This window comes from Delphinus delphis, chromosome 14 (genome assembly GCF_949987515.2).
Source record: "Delphinus delphis chromosome 14, mDelDel1.2, whole genome shotgun sequence".
Taxonomy (NCBI): domain Eukaryota; kingdom Metazoa; phylum Chordata; class Mammalia; order Artiodactyla; family Delphinidae; genus Delphinus; species Delphinus delphis.
In genome coordinates this window covers 14,591,146-14,617,702 of record NC_082696.1, presented here as the reverse complement: position 1 = coordinate 14,617,702, position 26,557 = coordinate 14,591,146, and the positions used below count along the sequence as shown (strand labels likewise).

Genomic DNA, 26,557 nt, shown 5'->3' with positions numbered 1-26,557 from the left:
TCCCAAACTCCCAATCCAACCCTCCACCTGTGCCCCACTTGGCAACCACAAGTCTGTTCTCTATATCTGTGAGTCTGTTTTTGTTTTGTAGATATGTTGATTTGTGTCGTATTTTAGAATCCATATATAAATGATGTTACATGGTATTTGTCTTTGTCTGACTTATTTCACTTAGTATGATAATCTCTAGGTCCATCCATATTGCTGCAAATGGCACTATTTCATTCTTTTTAATGGCTGAGTAGTATTCCATTGTATATATGTACCACATCTTTATCCATGGACAGAGAATAGACTATTAAAAGGAAGTGTGCTGGATGGATTGGGAGAGTGGGGAGAAACTGAGGCAAAGGAGTCATGTCATGTGGGCCTGAACTAGGCTGATGATAGAGAAAAATGGAAGAAAGATAAATGTAAAGAAATATTTTAGAGGAAAATGGAGTTTATCGTCTTAAGAGTATACATAGGTTGAAAATTTAAATAATTTCCAAAAATGCAGGTAATGCGTGGTAGATGATAAGGCCATTGTAAGTTCTGGAAACTAAGGATGCTTGGTGTCACTGCACCTAATATTCGTGATTGAATCAATGTAAATCGTGGCTTTCGAACTGTGCTCCTAAGAGCCTCTGGGGTTTTGTTACGGTGTTTCCAGGAGCAGCAGGGGCAGTTTGGGGCTGGAGCTGCATTTTCAACTCCCAGTTCAACCAGAGCGGTGCCAAGATGATCTGTTTGATATATTTGCTTCCCTGAAAAATTTCACTGGAGCGAGGTATGACACAGGAAAAAGAAAAGGAGCGGGGTTACTGTGTAAGAAATCACACACCCCAAAGTCTTAGTGAATGAAGAGTCTTAGTCTTCTCCACAGGCAGAAGCTATTCTGGTCCCACAGCACTGCCGGGGTCATGGGGCGGGGAGGGGGGCGGGAGCAACAGGGCACAGCTAGTTGTATTACAGAGCTGACTCCGTTAAGAAAAAATTTCCCCCTCAAATAATTGTATCGCTCCATGTTTTCTTCTAACCATATTTACACTTAAGAGTTTTGATTTTACTTGCCATTCAAATGTTTTATTTTATTTTATTTTTTAATTTTTTTAAATTTAGTTTTTGCGGTACGCGGGTCTCTCACCGCCGCGGCCTCTTCCGTTGCGGAGCACAGGCTCCGGACGCGCAGGCTCAGCGGCCATGGCTCACGGGCCCAGCCACTCCGTGGCATGTGGGATCCTCCCGGACCGGGGTGCGAACCCGCGTCCCCTGCATCGGCAGGCGGACTCTCAACCACTGCGCCACCAGGGAAGCCCTTTATTCTTTTATTTTTAAAAATGAAATGTTTTCTTTTTTTTCAGATACGATACATTATATAGGTAAGGTTATGTCGGCTGTTATAACAGATAAGCACCCGAAGCTCACTGGCTTAACAAATGGGAAGTCCAATCAGCCAGGACGCGTGTAGGGGAGGTGACGGGGTTGTCTGCTCTACGCAGACATTCCGGGACCCAGGCTGATGGAGGTTCGACCACATTCAGTATGTGGCTTCGGATGCCATCCTGGAATCAGGATCTAGCCAGATTGCAGGGGAAGAGAGAGCGTACAGAATCACACGGGAAGTTTTTACAGGCCCAACCTGAGAGTGATGTACTTTACTTCCGCCCACGTACCAAAGGCCAGAAATTCAAGGTCATGCCTAACCATGTTTAGTGGACAGCTAACCTGTCCCTGACACATACATGATTGCGATATAATAATTGGAAAACATAAACCTGGGCCCTGGATTTATGTTTTCACCTCGCGGCAAGTCAGGCTGAATTTATGTCTGAGTGTTTGTGACTATATGTGAATCCTGAAATGTGTAAGAACTGATTCAGAGAGTTTTGTTCACAGGTATGTTATAGAATGGCTGCCTCTGAAGCATGGTGTGCTAAGGAATGAGGATAATTCTGACTTTTCCTCATTTTATTTTTCAGAGTTCTGGGAAGATTCACCTCCCTAGTGAAGTCTTTCACCTACCATCAGGTACATTTATAACTCCAGCCATGATAACTTACCATGTTTGCAATATTGCTTGGTGACTAATTGTTTTGCGATTGTGTTTTATGGTTTTTCTCTTTTCTGCATCTTATCATTCCTCGTTAACCAGAAAGTCCTCGAGGTTAGACTTAAATACCTTTTACTCTTTTGAACTCACTGTACACTCTGATCACTGTTCTGTATCGAGAGCAGGTATTAAGTAATTGTGGCTGATTTAGCAAATGAAATAAAGGCAGTTTACACTCATAGATCAGTATTTTGGAAGCAGCTCAAGAGACGTCTGTCCCTGAAAAGGCTGGGGCATTCATTTCTTTAGAAAATGATTAGCCAAAGACTCAGCTTCCTGTAACTTGCTTCCTTCTCTTTCTTCTTCATTAGAGGTTTTATAAACCAAGGAAATTTGTGACTCATAATGCAAGCTTATAAAGAGGGTATTTTAATTGAGGTCAAATCAGTGAATCAGCAGAAGATTAAAATCTCTTTCCAAAAATTAGACAAATTTATTTTTATGATGTTGTTGAGAGGAGTAGATGAGGATGACTTTATATGTATGTATAAGTTTGGCTAAATCGAATTGGTAATAAAATCTAGCCTGGTCCGAGTCAGAAAAATCATCAAAATGTTTTTGAATACTTTTGCACAAACCTCAACAGGAAGTTAGAATCGATACTGAAGACCCAGAGCACATGAGGAACAGTCTTCCCTCTCAACTTCTATAAACTTTTTATTAACAAGAATTATTTGTTGCTTTTTGAAGGAAAGTTGGCATCCTTTTAAAAGAAACCCAAAGCATGTCTAAAATGGGGTCAGGAAAATCCCACACTCCCCCACCCAAAGCCATAAGATTTTCCAAAATAATAAAGACATTTTAAAGATCCAGAAGAAGCTGGGGTTTTGCTTAATTTAGAAACCACATTTGCTTTTGAAAGTTGTTTTTTTTTTAATGGAACATTTGTTTGGCAAGTTATCATATTTTTCGGTGGAATGTGACATTGGTCCTTCAAGAACTTCAACTTGCGGGAGCAAAAAGAACCCGAAGAACTGCATTCCTGTTTTCATCGCTGTCTTGGAGTGACCCTGTCAAAACAGAACTGTGACATGAGGGTCCTGTTGTCTTCAACACCGGACACATCCTGTGTATGGATGACCATCCTGAGGGAAGGCCAGGTCCCTGGGGAGGACTTGGTGTCCACAGGCTTGTAGGCTGTGAGGGTGGGATCTTGCTCTTTAAAAACTTGAAATCCTATTTATTAATTTAGATGAGAAAGTTATCAAATGGGCATGACATTAACAGTTGAGGTTCAGTGTCTTTCCCCTGAGCCTCCACTGGACAATATCCTCTCTTGTGGTTACCATTTTCTTTATTATATGTTAATATATTCCATTAAGTTACAGTCCTGTCTTGGCTGGGGAAACATTGTCTTTATAAGGGGTTTTGCATATCTCTGCTTCGGTTTAATCAAATGAGGCCAACTGATTTCTTTTTTTAAATTGAAGTATAGTTGATGTACAGTAATATTATATGTTATAGGTGTACAATATAGTGATTCACAATTTTTAAAGGTTAAACTCCACCTATAGTTATTATAAAATACTGGTTATATTCCCCATGTTGTACAATATATCCTTGTAGCTTATTTTATACATTGTAGTTTGTACCTCTTAATCCCCTACCCCTATATTGACCCTGCCCTTTTCCCTCTCCCCACTGGTTACCACTGGTTTGTTCTTTATATCTGTGTCTGTTTCTCTTTTGTTACATCCACTAGTTTGTTGTATTTTTTGGATTCCGCATATAAGTGATATCATACAGTATTTGTCTTTCTCTGACTTACTTCGCTTAGCATAATGCCCTCCAAGTTCATCCATGTTGCTGCAAATGGCAAAATTTCACTTTTAATATGGCTGAGTAGTATTCCTTTGTGTAAATATATACACACATACATGTATATGTGTATACATACACACATACATATAAAGCATATATATATATACACATGTAAAGTTTATATATATATATAACATCTTTATCCATTCATCTGTTGATGGACACTTCGATTGCTTCCATACCTTGAGGCCAATTGATTTCTTCTTTTTTTTTTTTGGCTGTGTTGGGTCTTCGTTGCTGTGCGTGGGCTTTCTCTAGTTGTGGTGAGTGGGGGCTACTCTTCGTTGCGGTGCGTAGGCTTCTCATTGCGGTGGCTTCTCCTGTTGCAGAGCATGGGCTCTAGGCGTGCGGGCTTCAGGAGTTGTGGCACACGGGCTCAGTAGTTGTGGCTCGCGGGCTCTAGAGCACAGGCTCAGTAGTTGTGGCGCACAGGCTTAGTTGCTCCGCGGCATGTGGGATCTTCCCGGACCAGGGCTCGCACCCGTGTCCCCTGCATTGGCAGGCGGATTCTTAACCACTGCGCCACCAGGGAAGTCCCAAGGGCAATTGATTTCTAAGTTCTTGGAGATGAGGTGCCTCTGTTGCTTCTACCTACAGCCTCTTTCTAAGATTCTTATTTTCCAAAAGTAATGAAAATGCTTTAAGAATTTATTCTTATATACTGAGTAGTTAAAAAAACTTTTTTTTAATCCTGTGATAGTCCAAAGTTCTGAGTAATTTAGAATAAGAGTAAACCCTTTGCTTTTCTAGTGCTTTTTTGCAGTGTCTTGTGGGGGAATTTTCTACTCTGTTTTAAAATAATAACGCGAATAGCTAACACTTACTTTGTACTTTGTCCCAGGGTCTGTATTAGGCACTTTACATGCATTAACTCATGTAATCCTCGCAACAACTCCATGGGTTAAGTACTGTTATTACCTCTATGGTACAGATGAGGAAATAGGCCCAAGGAGGTAGAGAAATTTGCCCAAGATCACAAGGCTAGGAAGTGGCAGAGCCAGAATTTCATCCCAGGCAGATTGGCTCCAGGGTCTGTCCGTTTAACCACTGTTGGAAGGCCTCCAAGGCCAGAGATAAATTCAAGGACTTTTAGTATTTTTTAAAAAAGGACAAGACCTCTCATACAAGTTTATATTCTACTGGTGCTTTTTTTCATATATATGAAAAGAACTAGATCTCATTTATAATCTGATTTCAATTAAGGGTATATCTACTGATTGCCAACTTTGTTAAAGCAGGGGAAATGCTTGACCCTACAGAGTTTCACTGGGTAGTCAGTCTGCTACTTCCAGCTACCAAGGAGGGCTGGCTTTCATCTGGGAAATATCTGCCAACTTTATGCATCAGTTCTAATTTTTCAGTAATACATCTATTGAAGTGATACAGCAGTGATATTCTTTCAACATCGTAAACCTCTCTTTTAAAGATTATATTGCTACATAACAACCAAAAATATTTTTGTAAACACCACTGCTTCTTTTTTTATTCAAAGAATTTCCTAATCTCTTTGATGCTTCCATGCACAATGAATTTCAATTCCTGCGTTATTTTGCTGATAACACTTGTTTTTAAAATCATACCAAATGAACATAGAGCAAAGGCACTTAAAAGTTATTATTTTGAAGTAACGTTTGGCTTGCTTTTTAGAATACATGATAAATGCTGCAAATCTTTGAACTCATTTTTATTCTTCACTTCATTTTTTCATCCCTAAAGGGTTTAAAATATAGGTAGACTAAAAAATACTGTGAGACAGAAAAAAAATAACAAGGATTCACAGATTTTTTTCATTTTGTCATGTGTGATAAATTTCCAAAACTTTCTACCTATAGAGTATTTTGGAAAATCTAATTTTACTTCAGGTGGATAATTTTTTAACAAGAATATAGAATTAAAAAATTCATATTACATGGTCATGTAACTGAATTGGCAGGAAATACATTTGACTTATCCCATTTAATTATTGCTTTTTTTTTTTTTTGGCTGTGTCGGGTCTTCGTCACGGTGAGCAGGCTTCTCATTGTGATGGCTTCTCTTGTTGTGGAGCACGGGCTCTAGGCACGCGGGCTTCAGTAGTTGTGGCGTGCGGGCTTCAGCAGTTGTGGCATGTGGGCTCAGTAGTTGTGGCTCACGGGCTCTAGAGCACAGGGTCAGTAGTTGTGGTGCACGGGCTTAGTTGCTCCAAGGCATGTGGGATCTTACCAGACCAGGGCTCGAACTCGTGTCCCCTTCATTGGCAGGCAGATTCTTTACCACTGCACCACCAGGAAGTCCCATAATTATTGCATTATTAAATATGAATTATTTAATGGCAGCTGTCATGATGAAAACACTTGTAGATTTAAATTGTTAACTCCAAGATACCATTCTAAACAAAAAACAAACAGCAGATGATACAAACTGCATTGTGAGTGTCAAATTTAATCAGCAATTAATTCCAGTGGAATACAGTAGATTCTTGTTACTCACAGTAGTTATATTCTATAAAGTCGCTTTAAACACTGAATTAGCAAATACTGATCCACTGCTTCCAGGGGAAATACAGGCTTAGGTTCCTGTGAGCCTTTGGTCAGAGCATCTTCATTAACTGATCAATACATGACCTTGTCGTATGTGTGTTTCTGTTTAGAGACACTTTAATATATATTGTTGATTCATTAATGCTGAACTCATGACCAACAGCCATGAGTAACTCTGTAACTCATGCCTAAATGAAGCTTATCTAACACACTGTTTTCTCTGTGAGGCACATCACAGCCTTATTGGCTTAAGAACACCAGACAGCACTTCATCACTATGCCTAGGGGCCATTTAAAATAGCAAAATCACACAAACACACAAAAGCAAAAAAATGCAAAACAAACAAACAAACAAAAAAAGTGGAACTAAATGGACCACAAAAAGGACACTTGTTTACACTCTGAGAGCTGAAACAAGAAGGCAGAGTGTCGCTTTGTTTGATCTCGGCTGGGAACATGCATGTCGGTTGACTCAAATTTCTCACCAGTCTGGGCACGTCAGTGGATGACCGAGAAAGCTCCGTGAGTATTGATTTTGGGGTTGTGAATAAATTTCGGTAAGTAGGTAAATTCGCAAGTATTGAATCCACAAATAGCAAGGATTGACTGTATTTGTAAAACTGAAAGATATACACTGATCAGTGTGTCAGAAAACCAGTTTCTTATTTAGAAACCCAAGTTGTTTTAGTTATTATTCACTTATCAAAGTTAGTCCTCCTTCATAGATCAAAGCAGCTGGTACATATCTAACCTTTTAGAAAAGACATTTTATTTCTATCAGTTGAAAAAAATGTCATATTAAATGTACAAACAGCCCATCTTCAAAATTTACAAAAGCGTAATAAAAATACAAAGAAATTTCAAAATAGCAAAAATGTTTCTGCTTTGAACAGTGTCCCTTAAAATGTGGTGCCCTCGTGCAGTGCACAACCTGAGCAACCATATGTGGCAGCCTGGATTGTATCTAGGTTGCATAGGGGAAGCACAGTAGGCAGAGTGGATGGGATCAACTTTTGAGAAATGCTGTTAGATAACATCAGTTATAAAGAGTAGAGAACTTGGAGGCAGAGAGATCTCACTTGAAATACCTGTACTGCCATTTATGTCACGTGCATGTGAGCAAGTTCCCTCTCTGAACTTTAGTTTTTATATCTGTAATAAGAGGATAATAATACCCACTTCAGAGGAGTTGATTTGAGGAGGAAAAATAAAATACCTATGAAAATTATAAAAAAAAGAGGCATATGATGTTAATAAGACTCTCCCTCTTTTCCTGTAAGCAGTGGGGTTTCCTTGAAGTTTTAGAACACGGGAATCATCTGATCAGATTGGGGTTTTTAAAAAATAATTCTTGTGTTGGTTTGAAAATGGATTAGAAGCAGACTGGTATACCCAGATTAAAAAAAAACAAACAGAAAAAGCCCTAAAAAACTCCATAAAACCTAGTCTAAGGCAATCAATTGATAGCAAGAATGGAGAAAGGAGAAACAGACTGAAGAGTTATTTCAGAGACTGAATTGTGCAGTTGAAGATGTTATCCTTTCTGGAACCCCCTTCCTTAGCTGGAATCCCCCCTCCCCCCAACAGCTGCTGGGAGTGTTGGCTGTAAAAGGCTGTCCCCTTCGCTGGAGACTTGTGCTCCTGCCAATGGCTGACTGACAGGAGACCTGGATGGGGCAGGGGGAGGGGGTTGCAGGTACAAAGGGCCAGCCCCCTGGAACCAAAGTGGGAAGTTAGTTTCCAGGCTTGCCCCACATGCTGGAGTAGCTCGTTCTCCTGCCCTATTCTGTTTTCCTCACCTCCTTGTCCTAGGAGCACTCCTCAGTAAACCACTTCCTTACGAATCCTGACCACTGGCTCTTCCTGGGGAACTAACGCCAAAGGGGAAAGACTTATCTAAAAGACCCATAGCTGCAAGGGAATGTGGAGGAGAGAGCAGTCAAAGAAGGCCCTTAGGGCTCTTGCTTCATCCCAGACTTGCCATAATCCTCCTGACTGGTTGACACTTTTCCTGTAAAGAGACACATGGTGAAGTAGTTCTTCTGACAGTCTGCCGGAAAGTTCACTGTCCCCTTGGGATAAAAAATATTAACACTGACTGCATGATTAATCCTTCCAAATTTTTCCTAAAATATTGAACTATTTTAAATTTGCAACTTTACAACTGAAGGATTGCTTCAGTAAGGCCATGGAGGATGGCGTTGTGTACAACGAAATCTCTTTGATGACTTGAGGAAATATAGGTTGCAACTGAATGAAAATATGTTGAATTTAAAGTGAGATAAAAATCATGTGAGTTTCGAAAGTATATATTTATTATGGATGTTTTTCAGAACCTTCTACTTACGCAGTTAAAATATTTTAAAAAGCACTTTAAGTTTTTGATAAGGATTTTACTTTTTTTAATAAAAAGAGCAGTCTGTGATTGACTTTAATGCTGAAACCAAAGGTCCCTGAATTGGTTATTTGTTATAAAGAGAGCTCTCAGTGGTTTCTAAGCTTAGCTTATCATAAAGTTATAAAATGGATCACATTTATTTTAGGTATAAAATATGTTGGAAACAGTTATATGTATTGGGAAAAGAAAACGGACTTTAAAAATAAATGATATGAAAATTTATGAAGATCTTTGGAAGTGACAGTGATAGATTGTTTTACAACTAGCTGTGTTGTCCTACTAGGACAAATAAGGGACGGGGATTTGTTTTAGGATGAATTGGTAAAACAACAACCATTGCTAAAGAAGGACTAATTATTAGAGAGATCAAATAGAAATCAGCAAAGCAACTGAAACAAGTCTAAGACAGGGCTGAGAATGGTTATAAAGTCCTTTAAATGCAGTCACTTAAAGGACAGAAGTAGGTTTTGGTGGTCTTTTACCAAGGAATCTTGTGTTGGATGACTAAAGCAGTTTGCAGGTTTGGCAACATTTCATCCAGGTTAGGAAAATATTTAAATCAAACATTCTTTGAAAACAATCTTTAGACAAACAAAATGTTACAGGAGTGCTTTCCAGACAGGTTTCTAAATATATTGAAAGCCCCCAAAGTTTCCTATTACAGATTTTTCCTATGAGAAACTTGTATATTTGCAAGACAAACAAGTAAACAAACAAAAGGAAGAAACTGGAGAAATAAACTTACGAAACCACAAGAAAGCTCCAGAATAAAAGCCCAAGTGCCAGAGATGCAGATCTTCCTCGCTTCCCAGAGCTACTGATGAGGCATTTTTTTTATCTTGTCTCAGATACCATGTTTATTGAATGTATGTCTCAACGTGCCAGCTCTGTAAACATATTTCAGGATAAGATTGAACATTATAGCAGAATGAGCAGGAAATTCTGGTTTAAGCTGGGTGTGCCCAGGGCTTCCCGTTCCCAAACTACAAAATATTTGTTTGCCTTCTCCTATCAGCACCGCAGACTAAATTTGTCCCAAACTAAACTCTCTCTCCTTTACTCTCCTCTGTTTTAAGTCCTCACTGCTTTTCAGGCCTCACTATGCTTTCAGCCTGGCTGGTAAACTCAGCCTCCAGTGGATTCCCCCTCTGAACCTTCCCCTCCTCACATGACTGCCCCCAGCCGGCCGGTCCCTCCTCTCACCTGGCCTGTGACAGCTCCCCCTGCAGGCCTCCTTGCCTTCCCTCTCTCTCCTCCCGTGTATCCCACCTCCTGTTGCCCTGTTATCTTCCTTTGGTTGCAGCCTTCGTCCTGTTGCTGTTTAAAAACTTGGCCTAGGGGCTTCCCTGGTGGCACAGTGGTTGAGAGTCCGCCTGCCGATGCAGGGGACACGGGTTCGTGCCCCGGTCCGGGAAGATCCCACATGCCGCGGAGCGGCTGTGCCCGTGAGCCATGGCCGCTAAACCTGCGCATCCGGAGCGGTTGCTCCGCAATGGGAGAGGCCACAACAGTGAGAGGCCCGCGTACCGCAAAAAAAAAAAAAAAAAAAAAAAAAAAAAAAAAAAAAAACTTGGCCTAAACTACTATATATAAAATAGATAAGCACCAAGGTCCTACTGTAGAGCACAGGGAACTATACCTTATAATAAACTGTAATGGAAAAGAATCTGAAAAAGAATATACACATATAACCGAATCACTTTTGCTGCACACCTGAAACTAACACAACATTGTTAATCAACTATGGCTAAAAACTTGGCCAGCTGAAGGGTTCCTATACACTAGCCTGGTATCTAATAAGGAACCTCCCTCTTCTATAAAGAAGCAGGTATGAGGTGGACTAGGTCACGCACCTGGCAGCTTCCTGACTCTGTTGTCATTATAAAGAAAACTAGAAGTCTGTACCGAGATATTACAAACCATAATATATTGTCCACACATGCAGTTTTGTGAGTAACCTGGGCTGGAACGTGCTTTGTGCATTTTTACTAACTGTGCCCACCCCCCAGGCCTTGCTTAAACTATCATCATACCCAGAGTTCCCCCCACTGCCAGCCTGCGTATTCTATCACCATAGTGCCAGCTAGTCCCAAACTGTAGTCCCTTCCAGGGTCCAGCTCAGACGTACATCCAGACGCAGGGTCCTCCTTTCAATTCTCAAGGGACACATCATCGGGTGCTACCTTGAAGGGTCACTTGGCTCATGTCTTGACATCCCAGAAAGTTTGCAGGCGTCCAGGGAAGGGTCTGGCCAGGTACTTTTTCTTTTCCCACTTACTGCAAAACTATATTGCTTTCATAGAGAAGAATCTGTTTAACACTGATTTAAAATCTTTTATTGTGTGTATTTGTTTTTTTCCAGCTTTATAGAGGTATAACTGACAAAACGGTAAGACATTAAAAGTGTGCATAGTGGTGATTTGATATGTTATATTTTGAAAGGATTCCTCCCATCTCTTTAATTAACACATTCATCACCAACACCGATTTTTAAAGACTGTGTAAATTCATATCCTCTGGTGTCATGAAGAAGAGTTACAAGCTTGACCACAGTGACCAGAATTAGACTTTATGAAACTGAATTCTGCAACAATTGGACGTGGAGTTAATGGAGAAGGGACTTTTTCAGACAGTTTCTCTTCCAGGTGCCTTGAGGTTTCAATCAGCTTTTGTATTTCCTCGGGCAGTGTCGTTTCATTGAAAATTTGACAAGTGGGACTTCCCTGGTGTCTCAGTGGTTAAGAGTCCGCCTGCCAATGTAGGGGACATGGGTTCAATTCCTGGTCCGGGAGGATCCCACATGCCGTGGAGCAACTAAGCCCGTGCACCACAACTACTGAGCCTGAGCTCTAGAGCTCGCAAGCCACAACTACTGAGCCCACGTGCCACAACTACTGAAACCCGCATGGCTAGAGCCCGTGCTCCACAACAAGAGAAGCCACCGCAATGAGAAGCCCGTGCACGGCAACAAAGAGTAGCCCCTGCTCACTGCAACTAGAGAAAGCCCGCACGCAGCAACGAAGACCCAGCGCAGCCAAAAATAAATAAAATTAAAAAAAAAAAAAGAAAATTTGACAAGTGTGTAGTGATTCTACTGCAAGGAAAAACTGCAAGTTGAAAGCATGTTTACTACAAACTATACTATTAATAGATTTCTGAAAGCTTTCATTTGCATTAAGGACTTTTTTGTTTTTTTTAATGTTGGTTCAAGTGAAAGCATGGAGGTGATTCTGGACTGGATACGTGGCAATGTTACTGTAAAATCAAATGCCATAAGGACTTCCCTGGTGGCGCAGTGGTTAAGACTCCGCGCTCCCAGTGCAGGGGGCCTGGGTTCCATCACTGGTCAAGGAACAAGATCCCACGTGCATGCTGCAACTGAGTTCGCATGCCACAACTAAGGAGCCAGACCCGGCGCAACCAAATAAACAAATAAAATAAATATAAAACAAAATCAAAAGCCATCCTCAAGGCCAAGAAGTCCTCAGAGTAGGATGGTTGGATGGAATCTAAGAAAAGCTGCCACATCTGTGAGTTCATTTAATTTTAGAACAGCACACAGGGAGGTCCATCAAGGGCCTTGAAGTGAGGTGAATGTGGGCTCCAGTTTGAGGTTCTGCTACAAATAGTGGGACCTTAGGCACGTTACTCACCTTCTCTGTGCTTTCAGTCTTATGGTCTGGGGTCTGATCATCATTCTGCCACTGACCAGCTGTATACTCTTGGACAATTTATTTCATTTCCCTGTGATTGTTTCCTCACTTTAAAAATGGATCATTCTTATATCCACTTCATAATCTTGTTTTAAGTAATGAAATCTTAGTTGGAAAGCAGTTAGAAAAGCTCTTGAAAGAACACATGTAAGTGTTTTATAACCAGAAGCTATGGCTGTCCTAACACTAGTATTACTAATATTTATATTTCCCTGCAGGGCTGTTGAGAAGGTTGAATGCGAGAACGCTACATGATCTGCGGATCCCAGTACAAAAGGCCAATGTAGGACCCTTTGTTCAAAAATCACTAAGAATTTCAAGAGTGGGACAGCAGGGAGTTAAACCAAGCGTGAGGCCCTTCTGAGCGCAGGGCCTGTGCCACTGCACGGATTGCACACCCAGCAAGCGGCCCGGCGCTGGAAGACGCAGAAGCCTTGGCACACAGTGGGCGCTAAATAAATGCTCATTCACCTTCGTGACAGCGCACGCCGCCAGTCCTGTCAACACTGACCCCTGGCTATCACTTGTCCCTGACCTGAGGACAAGACCCGGAACTGCGCTCGCGATGGAGTCCCGCGGTGAAGACCAGCCTCCAGCCCCGCTGTCCCCAGTCGCTCCGGCGGGTGTGTGAGCCTCATCCTGGCCGGATGTGGCCGCTCGGCCGCTGCGCCGCGCACCGGGGGGGACACCCTCGGGAGGAACGGGGTCGGTCAGGCGCCCCCGGGCGCGTCTCGGAGGCGCGGACGGTTCGCAGCAAGGCCCGGGTTCCGGGTCTCGCGGGCGCAGCGTGCGTCCGGGCCTCGCCGCAGTGTTTACCGGTTGCCCGAGGAGACGCACCGCGCGCACCGGCGGCTCCCGCGCCCCCTGGCTCCCCGCCGCCCGCGGGTCCGAGCGCGCAGCGGGGCCCCGGCCGCCATGAGCTGCTCCGGCCGCCGGCGCCCGCAGCTTACTCGCCGCGCCGCCTTCGGCGTCAAGTCGCCAGCGCCCGAGGTACCGTAGCAGCCCGCGGCCGCGCGCGTGGGTGGCACCGGCGGCCCGTCTACACCCGGGAGGGCGCGGGGGATGCTCGGCCCCGGCTGCGCGGCCCGGGCTGTGCTGGGCGCTCCTCGCCGGCAAACTTTCCTCTCGATGGCGTGGGGAGATAGTAGTCGGAACGGGACTGGAATTGCCAGCGACCGGTTAATCTTAGGAAGTTAGGGGCAAGTCGGGAGTTTGTGAAATGCTGTTGAATTTTGAGGTTGTACCAGTTTGCTTCTCTTGGCCATTTAAACAGGTTAAGTTCTAAAAACGGTGTGTCTGGCTCCTGTAGACCCTCCCCGCCCCCGGAGCAAAGCATTCTTGCAGTTAACTTAGACTGCTTAGCTACTAAGACGTGATTCAGAGCAGTTTCTTCAAAGCCTGAGGTGGTAGGATTAATGCCAGTCTTGGGCAAAGTCGCTGGCCTCCTGGTTGCCAGCCGCTCCAGAAACAGTATGTCGTTGGCTTCATTTACTCATTTACTCCCAGGAGGTACTTAGGCACTGGGGACTTTCAGGCTCAGCCTGGGTTAAGTGTCCTCTTCTGGACCTGGCACCAGGGGCCCACCAGGCATAGAGTGTGTCAGGGGTGCGTGCCAGAGACACAGAGGAACTGTGTTCAGCGGAACTGCTAGCCCCAGAGGGTGTCCTCAGCCCAGCCGTACTGACCACAAAAATCCCTGGGGCACACTCTTCAATTCAAAACATGGGGTGGATTCTCCAACATGCTGTAGGAGCTGTAATATTCAGCAGCTTTGATTGTTGCCTTACAGCTGACCCATTTACTTACATTTAGATTTTTCTGATTCCAGTATATTTTTGGAAAACTAGTACCGTCTTGTACAAATAAAATTCATTTTTCTTCCACTGGACATTTGCATATTTTATCCCTATTTAGTATCCTCTGTGAATTAAGAATATTAGCCCATGCATGAGTATGTAGAATTTTTATATTATTTATATTTTTTTGGGGAACAAATTGAAAGTAAATCACAAACTTCATGGCCCTTCATCCCTAAATACTCTAGTGTGTATCTCCTAAGAACAAGGGCATTCTCTAACCAAAATGCAATGATCAAATTCAGGGTGTTTAGCATTGTTGTAATAGTATTTTCTAATGTACACTATCTGCTAAAATTTTGCCAATTTTCCTAATAATGCCATTTACTGCAATTTTTTTTTTCATTTCAGGATCACACATTATATTTACTTGTGTGTCTTTAGTCTCTGTAAACCTGGAACAGTTCCTCAGCATTTCTTTGTCTTCAGTAATACTGATATTTTTACAGACTCTAGGTCATTTGTTCTGCAGAATAGGTTTATCTGATTGTTTTTCATGATAAGATTTTTGGTAGGAATACTATATAAGTGGTGTGTCACAGTGTGTCACAGCAAGAGGTGCATGATGTCAGTTTGTCCCACTACTGGTGATATTCCAAACCGGTGGTATGTGCCAGAGTTTTCTACTTTAAAGGTGGAAAAATAAGTAAGTTTTAGTAATAAATAAGTGATCATTTTGAGTAATCTTATTGAGATTTTTTTAAAGTAAATTAATTTTATTTATTTTAATTTTTGGCTGCATTGGGTCTTCGTTGCTGTACGTGGGCTTTCTCTAGTTGTGGTGAGCGGGGACTACTCTTTGCTGCGGTGCGCAGGCTTCTCATTGCAGTGGCTTCTCTTGTTGCGGAACATGGGCTCTAGGTGCGTGGGCTTCAGTAGTTGTGGCATGCAGGCTCAGTAGTTGTGGCTTGTGGGCTCTAGAGCGCAGGCTCAGTAGTTGTGGTGCATGGGCTTAGTTGCTCTGCGGCATATGGGATCTTCCCGGACCAGGGCTCGAATCCGTGTCCCCTGCATCGGCAGGTGGATTCTTAACCACTGCGCCACCAGGGAAGCCCCCATATTGAGATTTTTAGGATAAATTTCACTACCTACATAAAGGAAAATATCCACCAAGCCCAAGATTTTAATTGACCTGAAAGACCTAAATTTTATTGAGAATAAAAGTAGAAGCAAAAGGCCAGCATTTATTATAATTGTTTTTTCAGTTTCCAAAATACTTCATCTGAGACAATCTTATAACTCAGATAGGCAAGGCAGAAATTTCCCATTATACAGATGATATAGCTTGCTCAATTAGCAAATAATGGAGCGGGAACTTAAATATCTTTTCTTTGAAAGTTTAGTACTTTTCCTACCACACCATTATGACACTGAAAAACTGATTAAAATACAAAGCAGGGATAATATGCACTTGTATGAGGAAGTAGAATACTGCAGGGACCGGAGGTATTAGCTTTGAGTTCAAGCAGTCCTGAGTATACCACTTATCTGTGACACCTTGGGCAAAAAAATTACTTAATGTCTCAGAACTTCAGTTTCTTCATCTGGAACATGGGATCATAATGCTTATGACATAGTGTGGTTTGAGGATTCACAGTTCATATATGTAAAGCTCCCAACAGAGTGACAGAGTAAATGCTTCTTAATATTCGCTCTTCTTATTCTTTCCTTTTTCTTTTTTTTTAATTGAAGTAGAGTTGATTTACAATGTTGTATTAGTTTCAGGTGTACAACAAAGTGATTCAGTTATTTATATATATATAATGTATAATTTTTCAGATTCTTTTCCTTATGGCTTATTACAGGATATTGAGTAGAGTTCCCTGTGCTCCACAGTAGGTCCTTGTTGTTGTTTATCTATTTTATCTATTAGCTATTATTAGTCTTTATAACTTGTGAGATAGCCATACATCAACACCACTGCCACCACCCCTGACACCTCCATCCTTACCTCAGGACCACATCAGCAGTCAGTTACTGAGGATCTGTGTGAGGGAATGAGGATACAGAAATGAATCTGACACAGTCCCTGGTGTCAATGAAAAATCAAGAGTCTACAATAACCCATAACAAGACTGTGTCATTTGTAGTATCATCCCTGCACCAAATCTGATGTTGCATTTTTCTCAAGTTGGATTTACCCCTTATCATCAGCAGAGCTTTACTAGGCTAGGAAAAGTGACAAATACTAAGAGCAATATTGTGTGAATTGAAGTGTCACAGCTCAAGTGTGGAAGACAGAAACATGCTTTGGGGAAATTTACAGATGTCACTTTGAGCAGAGCAGTGTAACTTTGCCATGCATCTGAAATAAGGTATGGAAGCTGGAGAATGTCACCAAATTAGATCATCAGTCAGCAAAAAGCTCTAGCATTCATTTGGTGAAAAGCGCTTGGATTTGGACGCAGAGGCCACAAACATGGAGCTACTTTGCTGTGTCAGTGTTTTCATGTATTTGGAAGACCTGAACCAAAGTTATGGCTCCAGTATATACCATTGTTGGGGATTTGAGCAAGTTCCATTCCTCTCTGTAAAACAAGGGTTAATTAGAATTGCTGTCTGATGGGGTTGTTTTGAGAAGCGAATGTAAATCAACAGCTATAGTTCCTTAAAGTAAAGGACATAGAGCTGGTCATGTATAATTATGAAGGAAGTCAAGTCACTTTTCCTTTATTTCCCCACCATTTCAAACTTCTAAAAAATTGTGGTAAAATACATATAAAATTTACCATCTTAATATTTAAGTGTACAGTTCAGTGGCCTTAAGTACAGTCACATTATTGTGCAACTGTCGCCACCATCTATCCCTGAAACTCTTTTCATTTTGCAAAACTGACATTCTGTACCCACTAAGCAATAACTCCCCATTCCGTCGTCACCCCAGCTCCTGGCAACCGCCATTCTATTTTCTGTGTCTGAATTTGACCACTCTAGTCAGCTCATATAAGTGGAATCATACAGCATTTGTCCTTCTGTGACTGGTTTGCTTTACTTAGTATCATACCCTCAAGGTTCATCCATGTTGCAACACGCGTTAGGATTTCCTCCCTTTTTAAGGCTGAATGACATTCCATTGTATGTATATACCATGTTTTGTTTATTCATTCATCAGTACAAGGACACTTGGACTGTTTTACTGTTAATAATGCTACTATGATCATGGGTGTACAAATATCTCCTCAAGAGCTTGCTTTCAATTCTTTTGGGTATAAGAATTGGAATTGCTGGATTATTTGGTAATTCAATTTTTAATTTTTTGAGGAACTGCCATATTGTTTTAGTGGATACACCATTTTACATTCTCATCAGCATTGCACAAATGTTCCAGTTTCTCCATATCCTTGTCCGCACTTGTATTTTCCCTTCCCTTCCTTCCTCCCTCCCTCCCTCCCTCCCTCCTCTCTCTCTCTCTCTCTCTCTCTCTCTCTCTCCCTCCCTCCCTCTCTCCCCTCCTCTCTCTCTCTCTCTCTCTCTCTCTCTCTCTCTCTCCCTCCCTCTCTCTCTCATAGCCATCCTACTAGGTGTGAGGTAGTATCTATTTCCACTTTTTTTTTCTTTTTTTTTTGGCTGCGCTGTGTGGCATGCGGGATCTTAGTTCCCCAACCAGGGATCGAACCAGTGTCCCCTGCAGTGGAAGCATGGAGTCTTAACCACTGGACTGCCAGGGAAGTCCCTATTTTCCACCTTTTAAAGAACCATTTCCTCTCTCTTCTGATTTGCTCTGTTCTTTTTGGTTTTCTCCTTTTAATCCACTTTAAGTAAAGATCTGACTCTAATCACATCTTCATATGAACTTAAGTCAGAAGCCTCCTATTCTAGATACAAAGAAAAAAACAACAACAACCCTAAAGCTTCCCCAAAAAGGTAAGAAGGGAGAGAAAAAGAAACAGAAAAAGCTAAGAAAAAAAAAAGATGATGAAAAGAAATACAAATGTACCAGTAATTACAATAAATATAAATGGACTAAATGCTCAGTTAACCAACAAAACTGTCACATTGAATTTTTAAAAAATCCAGGTATATGCTATTTATGAAAGACACATATGAACAAAAGTATGTGGAAAAGTTGAAAGCAAAGTGTATGAAAAGATTTACCAGACACATAATAAGCAAAAGAACGCTTATTAGGCATAATAATATTATACAGAATAGTTTTAAGGCAAAAAAGCATTACTAGAGGTAAACAAAGTCACAATAATAACACAAATTATATCACTATCACATAATAATAAAAATTTTTATTCATCAGGAACTTTAACAATTCTAAATGTGTATGCATCTAATTAAATGGCCTCAAAATATGTAAAACAAAAATTGACAGAAGCAAAAATCTATAAGGAGATATAAACAAATCCACAACTACAGTAGAACACTTTTAACATACCTCTGTTAGTATTTGAGAGATACACCAGACAAAAATTTGGTAAGGGAACTATTTAAAAAGCTAAAAATACAAACTTGGTTAAGTCATTATAAAGAAGAAGAAAAGTATATAAAATATTTGGGATATGGCTGTAAAAGTTAACAGGATGACTTTTTCTCCTTGACCAAGGGAATAAATACCTTTAGACTATGAAACAATCAATTGGACAAACTCCTAGAAAGTATACTCTATTGGTAGGGATTGAACTAGATAAGTAACTAAATGTTTTCCCTTGTTTCAAATAAAAAAGAGCTTTATACTATCAAAAATAAATCATAACAATCTGATCATGAGAAAACATTAGACAAACCCACCTTGAAGGATTTTCTGCAAAATAATTGGCCAGTACTTTTCAAAAGTGTCAAGGTCATGATTGGCAGAGACTAAGGAGGCGTGACAGCTAGATGCAGTGTGGGAGCCTGAGATGACTCCTGGACCATAAAAAGGGCATTATTAGAAAACTGGTGAAGTTTGAATGAGATCTGTAGTTTAGTTAATAGTATTGCATCAACGTTGATTTCCTGGTTTTAGCAGACTTCAGTTATGTAATTAACATTAGGGGAAGCTGGGTAAAGGGTAAACAGAATCTCTCTGTTCTAATTTTGCAACTTTTTTTCTGGGTCTAAAATTACTTCAGAATAAAAAGCTAAAACAAAAGAATGATAACCAGTTAATTCATTTGTATATCCAACTTTATTTTAACTGTAACACTTAATTTCTCTTGGTATCTAATTATTCTTTGACCACCTGGCTTTAGAATGCAGCATGAGGGAAAGCATTCAAAGAACAGGTAGGAGAAACCTTTTTGAACCCCAAACAGAGAGCAAGTTTTTCCTTTCATACTTTAAAAAGGTCGTGTGTATCTTTACTCAATGTTGCCAAATGTAATGGGTAGTGTATTTGAAACAATAGTGAGTGCTTCTTGGTTTGTACTTGAGTTAAGTTGACTCATTACAAAGACTTACTTTTTCTGTGTTCAAGGACAATTAAAAATTTTAATTTAAAAAGGGAGTAACATTTGCTGTACTAGGAATTATTTATGCTAGGTTATTTACCCAAGATTTCTTTTTTTCTTTGTTTCGCTTCCAATTTTTTTCCTTTGAAATCGGCGCCTTGGTGACTTTGATGTAAGTCAGAGAAGTTCAAAGCATTGCTGAGGTGGACCAGTGACACTGCACTCTTTCTCTTACTGATACCAGCACCGCTATTGATTATGGCTTCTATCTCTACATGTTTAGATATGCTTGAATAAAATATTTTAAATATTGCTAATAAAAGGAAATATGTGAATTTTATTTCTGAGTAACTGAAATAACTTCCTTTTTGTTGACTGAATTTACCCTTGTGCTGTCCCTCCTGGACCTTCCCTGTTAGCTTTGTACAGAAATGTATTTTTCAGCATTTCCAGGTCATCATCAACTAATCTCAACGTCAGTGCAAAGGGGAACAATATTAAGAACTGACTATAATTATCACATTTTCCTAAGTCTTTTCTACTTAAGGGTAAATGAAATGGGTAGAGTTGAGAATCAAAAAGGAAGGTCTTGGTGTTGAAATTTTGTGAATATTTGGAGTAAGCAAAAATGAGAACTTGGGAGGTAACCTGAACCAGAAAAATTCTGCTTGGTGAATCACACATTGCATGAGTCACCCATGTGGCGAACGTTCTTTGAGTCTTAGGGCACCAAAGATATGGAAATTCTTTCCTTCAGCAGTTAAAAAGTAAGGGCTTAGTCTAAAGCAGGCACTGTTTTAGATAAGGTCCCACTACTCATAAAAGTTGTATTTTAGTGGGGGAAATAGATAACAAAAGAAAACAAATAGATAAACAAAGTAATTTCAAAGTGTGTTAAATGCTTCGAAAAGGCAGTGAAGTGGGATAGCAGGATGGAGGTTGACTGGGGTGGGGATGGGGATGGAGTGGGTCCGGGGGGCTCTCCAAGGAGAAGCCATCTGTGCGGAGTTGTCGGTGATGATGGGAGGGAGTGTTCTCAGAAATAACAAGGGCAACTACAGGCCCTTGGCAATGTGTTTAAAAAGAGTACAGTTTGGGCTTCCCTGGTGGTGCAGTGGTTGAGAATCCGCCTGTTGATGCAGGGGACACGGGTTCGTGCCCCTGTCCGGGAAGATCCCACATGCCGCGGAGCGGCTGGGCCCGTGAGCCGTGGCCGCTGAGCCTGCGCGTCCGGAGCCTGTGCTCCGCAACGGGAGAGGCCACAACAGTGAGAGGCCCGCGTACTGCAAAAAAAAAAAAAAAAAAAGAGTACAGTTTGTAGCATGTCCCTCAGTTTGGGTATGCCTCATGTTTCCTCATCCTTAGATTCAAGTTAATCACTTTTGGCATTTATGGTGATTCTATATGAGACACGTTGTTTACTTCTCAGTGCTTCATGTCAGGAGCCATATGTCAGTTTATCCCGTTATTGATGTTATGAAAGACCAAGGAAGGCCGAGGACTGGATTAAACAGACTAAAGATACCTGACAATACTTGCCACACATTTATAGTCGCTCTAAGGAACATTATCGACATAACCGGTGAATAATACGGTATCATAGTTAAATTTCTTGAATCTGACAGCTGTATGCAAAGAATGTCCTTGTTCTTAGGAGATACATGCTGAAGTATTTAGGGGTTAAAGGCTATGATGTCTGCAAAGTACTCCCAGATGATTCGGCTATCGTGATTGTAATGTACAGAGAGAAAGGAATAAGTCAAATGTGTCAAAATGTTCTCACAGCTGATGAATCTAAGGGAAGCATATACTTGATTATTCTTGTAACTTTCCTGTAAGACTGAAATAAGACTTTAAAGGGAGTACGTGCCTGTAATAAATCGGGATACTAAGCAGAAGAGGCTGTTTCTAACTGTCGAGCTCACAGTATAGTTAAGTAAATAATAAATGGGGTGATAAATACAAGTTTGAAAAAAGGAAGAAGGCAGGCGTGGCTGGAGTAGGTAGAGGACGATGAGCTACAGGAGGCACTGGCAGAGGAGGGCCAGGTGCATCAGAGAAAAGGGGAGCTGCCTGGCAGAGTGGTGGCGCGGGGGGGTGTGAGTCCGGAGAGGTCAAGGAAGGTGTCCTTTGTGTGGCAAGTGCCAGAGGGAGGTCAGGTCAGGTAAGGAGTGAAAGTGTCCCCTGGACTTGGTGCTGGGGGCGGTCTTCCCCCCGGAAGTGAAATTTCAGCTGAGCTCTGGGAGGTGAGTAGGAGTTAGCTAGGCAAAGGATCGGGGCTGGGAGTGCTGGATAAGTTTTCTCCACCACACACCGTGGGGAATGGGAAGAAGCAAAGTCCGTTCAGGCAACCGTGGAAGCCACTGGGGCGGGAGTGTAGTTGGGAGAGACCGTGAGGTGGGAAGGGTAGTGGGAGATGAAGCCGGTGAGGTAGGCAGGGGTCAGGTTATGTGGGACTCCATAGGAGTTTGGATTTTCTTTTTTTCTTTTTTTTTTTTTGCGGTACGCAGGCCTCTCACTGTTGTGGCCTCTCCCGTTGCGGAGCACAGGCTCCGGACGCGCAGGCTCAGCGGCCATGGCTCACGGGCCCAGCCGCTCCGCGGCATGTGGGATCCTCCCGGACCGGGGTGCAAACCCGCGTCCCCTGCATCGGCAGGCGGACTCCCAACCACTGCGCCACCAGGGAAGCCCAGGAGTTTGGATTTTGTCCCGAGGCCAAGGGGAAGTCCCTGGAGAATTTCAAGCCTTGGGACTATTGAGCACTTCTACATTTTGAAAAGATCACTCTGGCTATAAATGGACTAGAGGCTAGGTGAGTGGTGATGGTGGGGAATAAATCTGACGTCGGGGAGACTGTGTGCCGGCTGTGATGGTAACCGAGACTTGGGTGGTGGACGAGGAGGTTGAGGGTGAGTCGTTGTTTGGGGGTGAGAGTCAACAAGACAGAGGCATTGGAACTGGGAGGGAGAGATTGTAAAGCACGGGTTTCTGGCTGGAGGAACTGGGTGGATGTGTGGTACCATTCACCGAGGTGGGGAAAGAACAAATTGGGGGAAAATAGCATGAGCTCAGCTGGAGACGTGTTGGGTGTGAAGGGCCTGTCTGTTTTCCACATTATATCCAGAAGGCAGTTAGCTGGGTAGATCCTGAGCCCAAAAGACCGGTTTGGGCTGGGGATCGTCTGATAGATGGGGCTCATCACCGTTTAGATGGTTCTTGAAGTTATGAATAAAGGAAGGCCAGAGAAATAAGAGGTTTTCTAAGGAGAGAGCGAGAAGGATTTTTAAATTCACAGTGAAATTTACCATGGGATGGTTGAGGATAAGCAGACCAGGGAAACTGAGAGGAACAAATGAAGAGAACAAATTCTCCCTATTATGGGCGCCTCATAAGAAAATCGTTTGCTTGTCAACTCAGTCATCTATTGAGCAAACGTCTGTTGGCCTAAAAAGAGTATTAGCCACAGGGAGTCAAAATCCCTGGATCTTGTTGACTCTGAAATGAGTTGATTTTGTTGTCTTGAGCTCATTCCTCACTTTCTCTAGGTCTGGTTTCTGGATGTTTTAAGGTTAATTTCCACCTTAAATTTTCTAGGAAATATTGATAAACTAACCATAACTTCCCAAATAATTTGAGGGGACTTATAAAGAACTATGTATAGGACAGTAAGTTAGAAGATACGGTGTAAGTCAGCCCCACCATTTGAAAACGTTGCTTAACCCTTCAGGCCTCAGTGTGCTCGTTGTGAAAATGGGATCATTCATAGCTGATTTGGGCTTTTTGCTCAAGATTCTGGACTTGAGTACATGTGTTTATGTCCTCTGCTTCTCTAAACCCCATTAAAAGAGGAGAAAAACTAGGTAATAGAATCATTCTCCAGCACTGTTGGGAATAAGACCAAAATTTTTAATTTTTTTAACCATTCTAGAAAATACAAAGGCAGTGGCGTCATGCTGGTGAATAAATGGCCTAGGAGAAGATAGCAGTGGAGGTGGAATTGTTCTTCCCAGAGACCTCTGGAAGGTTCCATGCTTGGAATTGACAGTTAGGGATACGGATTAGGAAGTAGGGAGAACTTGGGGTGATTAATTGATGAACAGAACGTGGATTGGCTGCCTGCACCCCCAGTGCCCTTCCACTGCCTGCACTTCGGATTTACCTGTTCGCACTCCATGCAATTCAATGTGCGGTCTGTTGTGGATGGAATGTTTGTGTCCTCCACAGGTTTGCATGTTGAAATCCTAACCCCCAATGTGATAGTATTAGGAGGTGGGGCCTTTGGGAGGTAATTAGGTCTAGATGAGGTCATGAAGGTGGGACCCCCATGATGGGATTAATGTCCTTATAAGAAGAGGAGAGACTAGAACTCTTTCTGCCATGTGAGGACACAGTGAGAAGGTGGCCGTCTGCAAGCCAGGAAGAGAGTTCTCAGGAGGGTCTGAATTGTGTGGCACCTTGATTTTGGACTTCCCACCCTCCAGAGCTGTGAGGTAATAAATGTGTTCTTGAAGCCACCCACCTGAGGTATTTTGTTTCAACAGCGGGAGCTGACTAATGGTCAGCCTTTGCTAAAGTTAGTACAACCACTGGTGCTCAGAGCTCACACCACAGAGGTCTTTCAAATAAACATAAAGTGTAACTATGATGGAACATAATGGACATTGTCTTTAATTGCACAACTTTCTTCATATGAGGTTTCCTCATAACATTTATCCCTAAAGGCTGAAGTGTATTAAGCTGTACCTTGGCGAAGTCACTTCTCTAGAGAAATAAACTTTCTGCCCCTCTAACTTGTAGAACCTGAAGCGATTCATTAACTTGTTTCTGTTGCTTTTCTGCTTATGTATCGGTTTTCTTTATGTATGTAGCCGTGACGGACAGCTCTCTTTGGTGAGTGACTGAAGTTCAGTTCCTACATATGCAGTGAGTATAAGGTTTAGAGACGATGTAACGTAGGTGGGCAAACATTTTGTAACATTTTATAACAATCCAGCCTAGCTCAAAAGAGGCTATTTCTTCTCTTTAGAAGAAAAATACCATTTTGTCAATTCAAGGAAACTTATTCCATTTGTTTTCCTCATTCCCTTTCCCCTTAGATGAACTAAGTCTTTGCAAGTGGGAGTGGAGTTGGTTATGAGTTTCTTGGCACTGAAGGTGGGGTGGAGCATTGGGCTGAGCACCATCGTCTGTTCCCTTTGGCCCCGACTTCCCTCGTGGACTTGGACAGCAGTTTCTACTGAGATTCTTAACTTTGCCCTGGCTCTGAAGGTTCAGCCACGCTGTACGCTCTTTATTTCCATCCCAAGTCCCTTGAGTCTGTTGTCTTATCTACGTCTACCTTTTTGCTTTACTTGGGAAAATGGACTTCCTTCCCATTTAGGTCACCACAGAGCATTGAGTAGAGTTCCCTGTGCTATACAGTAGGTTCTCATTAGTTAGCTATTTTATACATAGTATCAATAATGTATATAGGTCACCACAGTGCATTAGGTAGAGTTCCCTGGGCTATACAGTATGTTCCCATCAGTTGTCTATCCAAAAGGGAGGGGATATCTGTATGTGCATGGCTGATTCATTTTGTTGTGCAGTGGAGGCTAACACAACATTGTAAAGCAACCATACCCCAATAAAAATTAATTAAAAAAATAGTGTCTCCGTGTCAGGGAACCAGGGTATGGTTTCCCCTCCTTACCTGAGGAGTGGGTGCCGGTGGGGGGGCTTCCCAGTGGGCACAACACTCGGTCATCGCCATTCATTCTACGCCCGGGAGCTTCCTGCCTGTAGGGCTGTTGTGAGAGGCTTCCACTCCAGGGCCACATCCTGGGAAGCAAGGGCATTAGCTGGGGTCTTCATTAGCACCCGCAGCCTGCACCACTCATGGCAGGTGTTAGGTCGCACTAGGGCCGGCATCATCTAAGCACTGGTCGTGTCTCCCTCCAGTTCTCCTCTTCCCATGTGTTGGAGCCTGGATTTATTTAGAATTGACAGTTTGAATTTTGAGTAGCTGCCAGAAACAATGATTATGGTTTTGTCCATACTGGCTGTTAAATGTTCCTTCCTGATGTAATTAAGTATTTTAAGGCCATTTCTGGCCCCTGGTTTAAAAACCATGCTATTTGGGTAAAGAAGAATGCTTGCACTTCTGTTCATAAAGGCAAATGGGCAGGCTGACGTTTACTTAAAAACAAAATCAAAATATTCAGATTTATTCAAGTTTACAAGGCTAGGTTTGTTCAAGACACAGGTGATACAGTTTTGTTTCACATTATTTTGACCTTGAGACAATTTATTTCTTCTCTAGTCTGGCAGTGATATTTGCATGAAGCTCTTTGTAACCTTGTGTAACAGCCTGGTAGCAACCTCAAGATCATATTTTTTTTGAAAATACAGGATATAATGGTTACTTTTTTTTTTTTGAAGTATAGTTAAGTTACAATGTTGTGTTAGTTTCACATGTACAGCAAAGTAATGGTTACTTCTTTGTTATTTAATTAATTAATTAATTTATTATTTTTTTTGCGGTACGCGGGCCTCTCACTGTGGTGGCCTCTCCCGTTGTGGAGCACAGGCTCCGGACGCGCAGGCTCAGCGGCCATGGCTCACGGGCCCAGCCGCTCCACATCGGCAGGCGAACTCTCAACCAGTGCGCCACCAGGGAAGCCCAGTAATGGTTACTTCTGTGTGTCAACTTGGCTAGGCTAGGATATATAGCCAAAAACCAACCTATATTTCACTGTTGAAGGTGTTTTTTAGGTGAGATTAAGATTTAGATCAGTAGAT

At 42.0% G+C, this 26,557-nt stretch overlaps 1 protein-coding gene across 1 annotated transcript in view; it reads left to right on the top strand.

The window, feature by feature from the left end:
- The first annotated feature begins 12,780 nt into the window (after positions 1-12,780).
- CCDC170 (coiled-coil domain containing 170) overlaps positions 12,781-26,557 on the top strand; it is an 86,150-nt gene continuing 72,373 nt past the window's right edge. The window contains 1 exon segment of the mRNA XM_060030493.1: positions 12,781-13,533. Within this exon segment, the coding sequence (XP_059886476.1) occupies positions 13,459-13,533 (75 nt within the window). The 5' untranslated portion in view covers positions 12,781-13,458.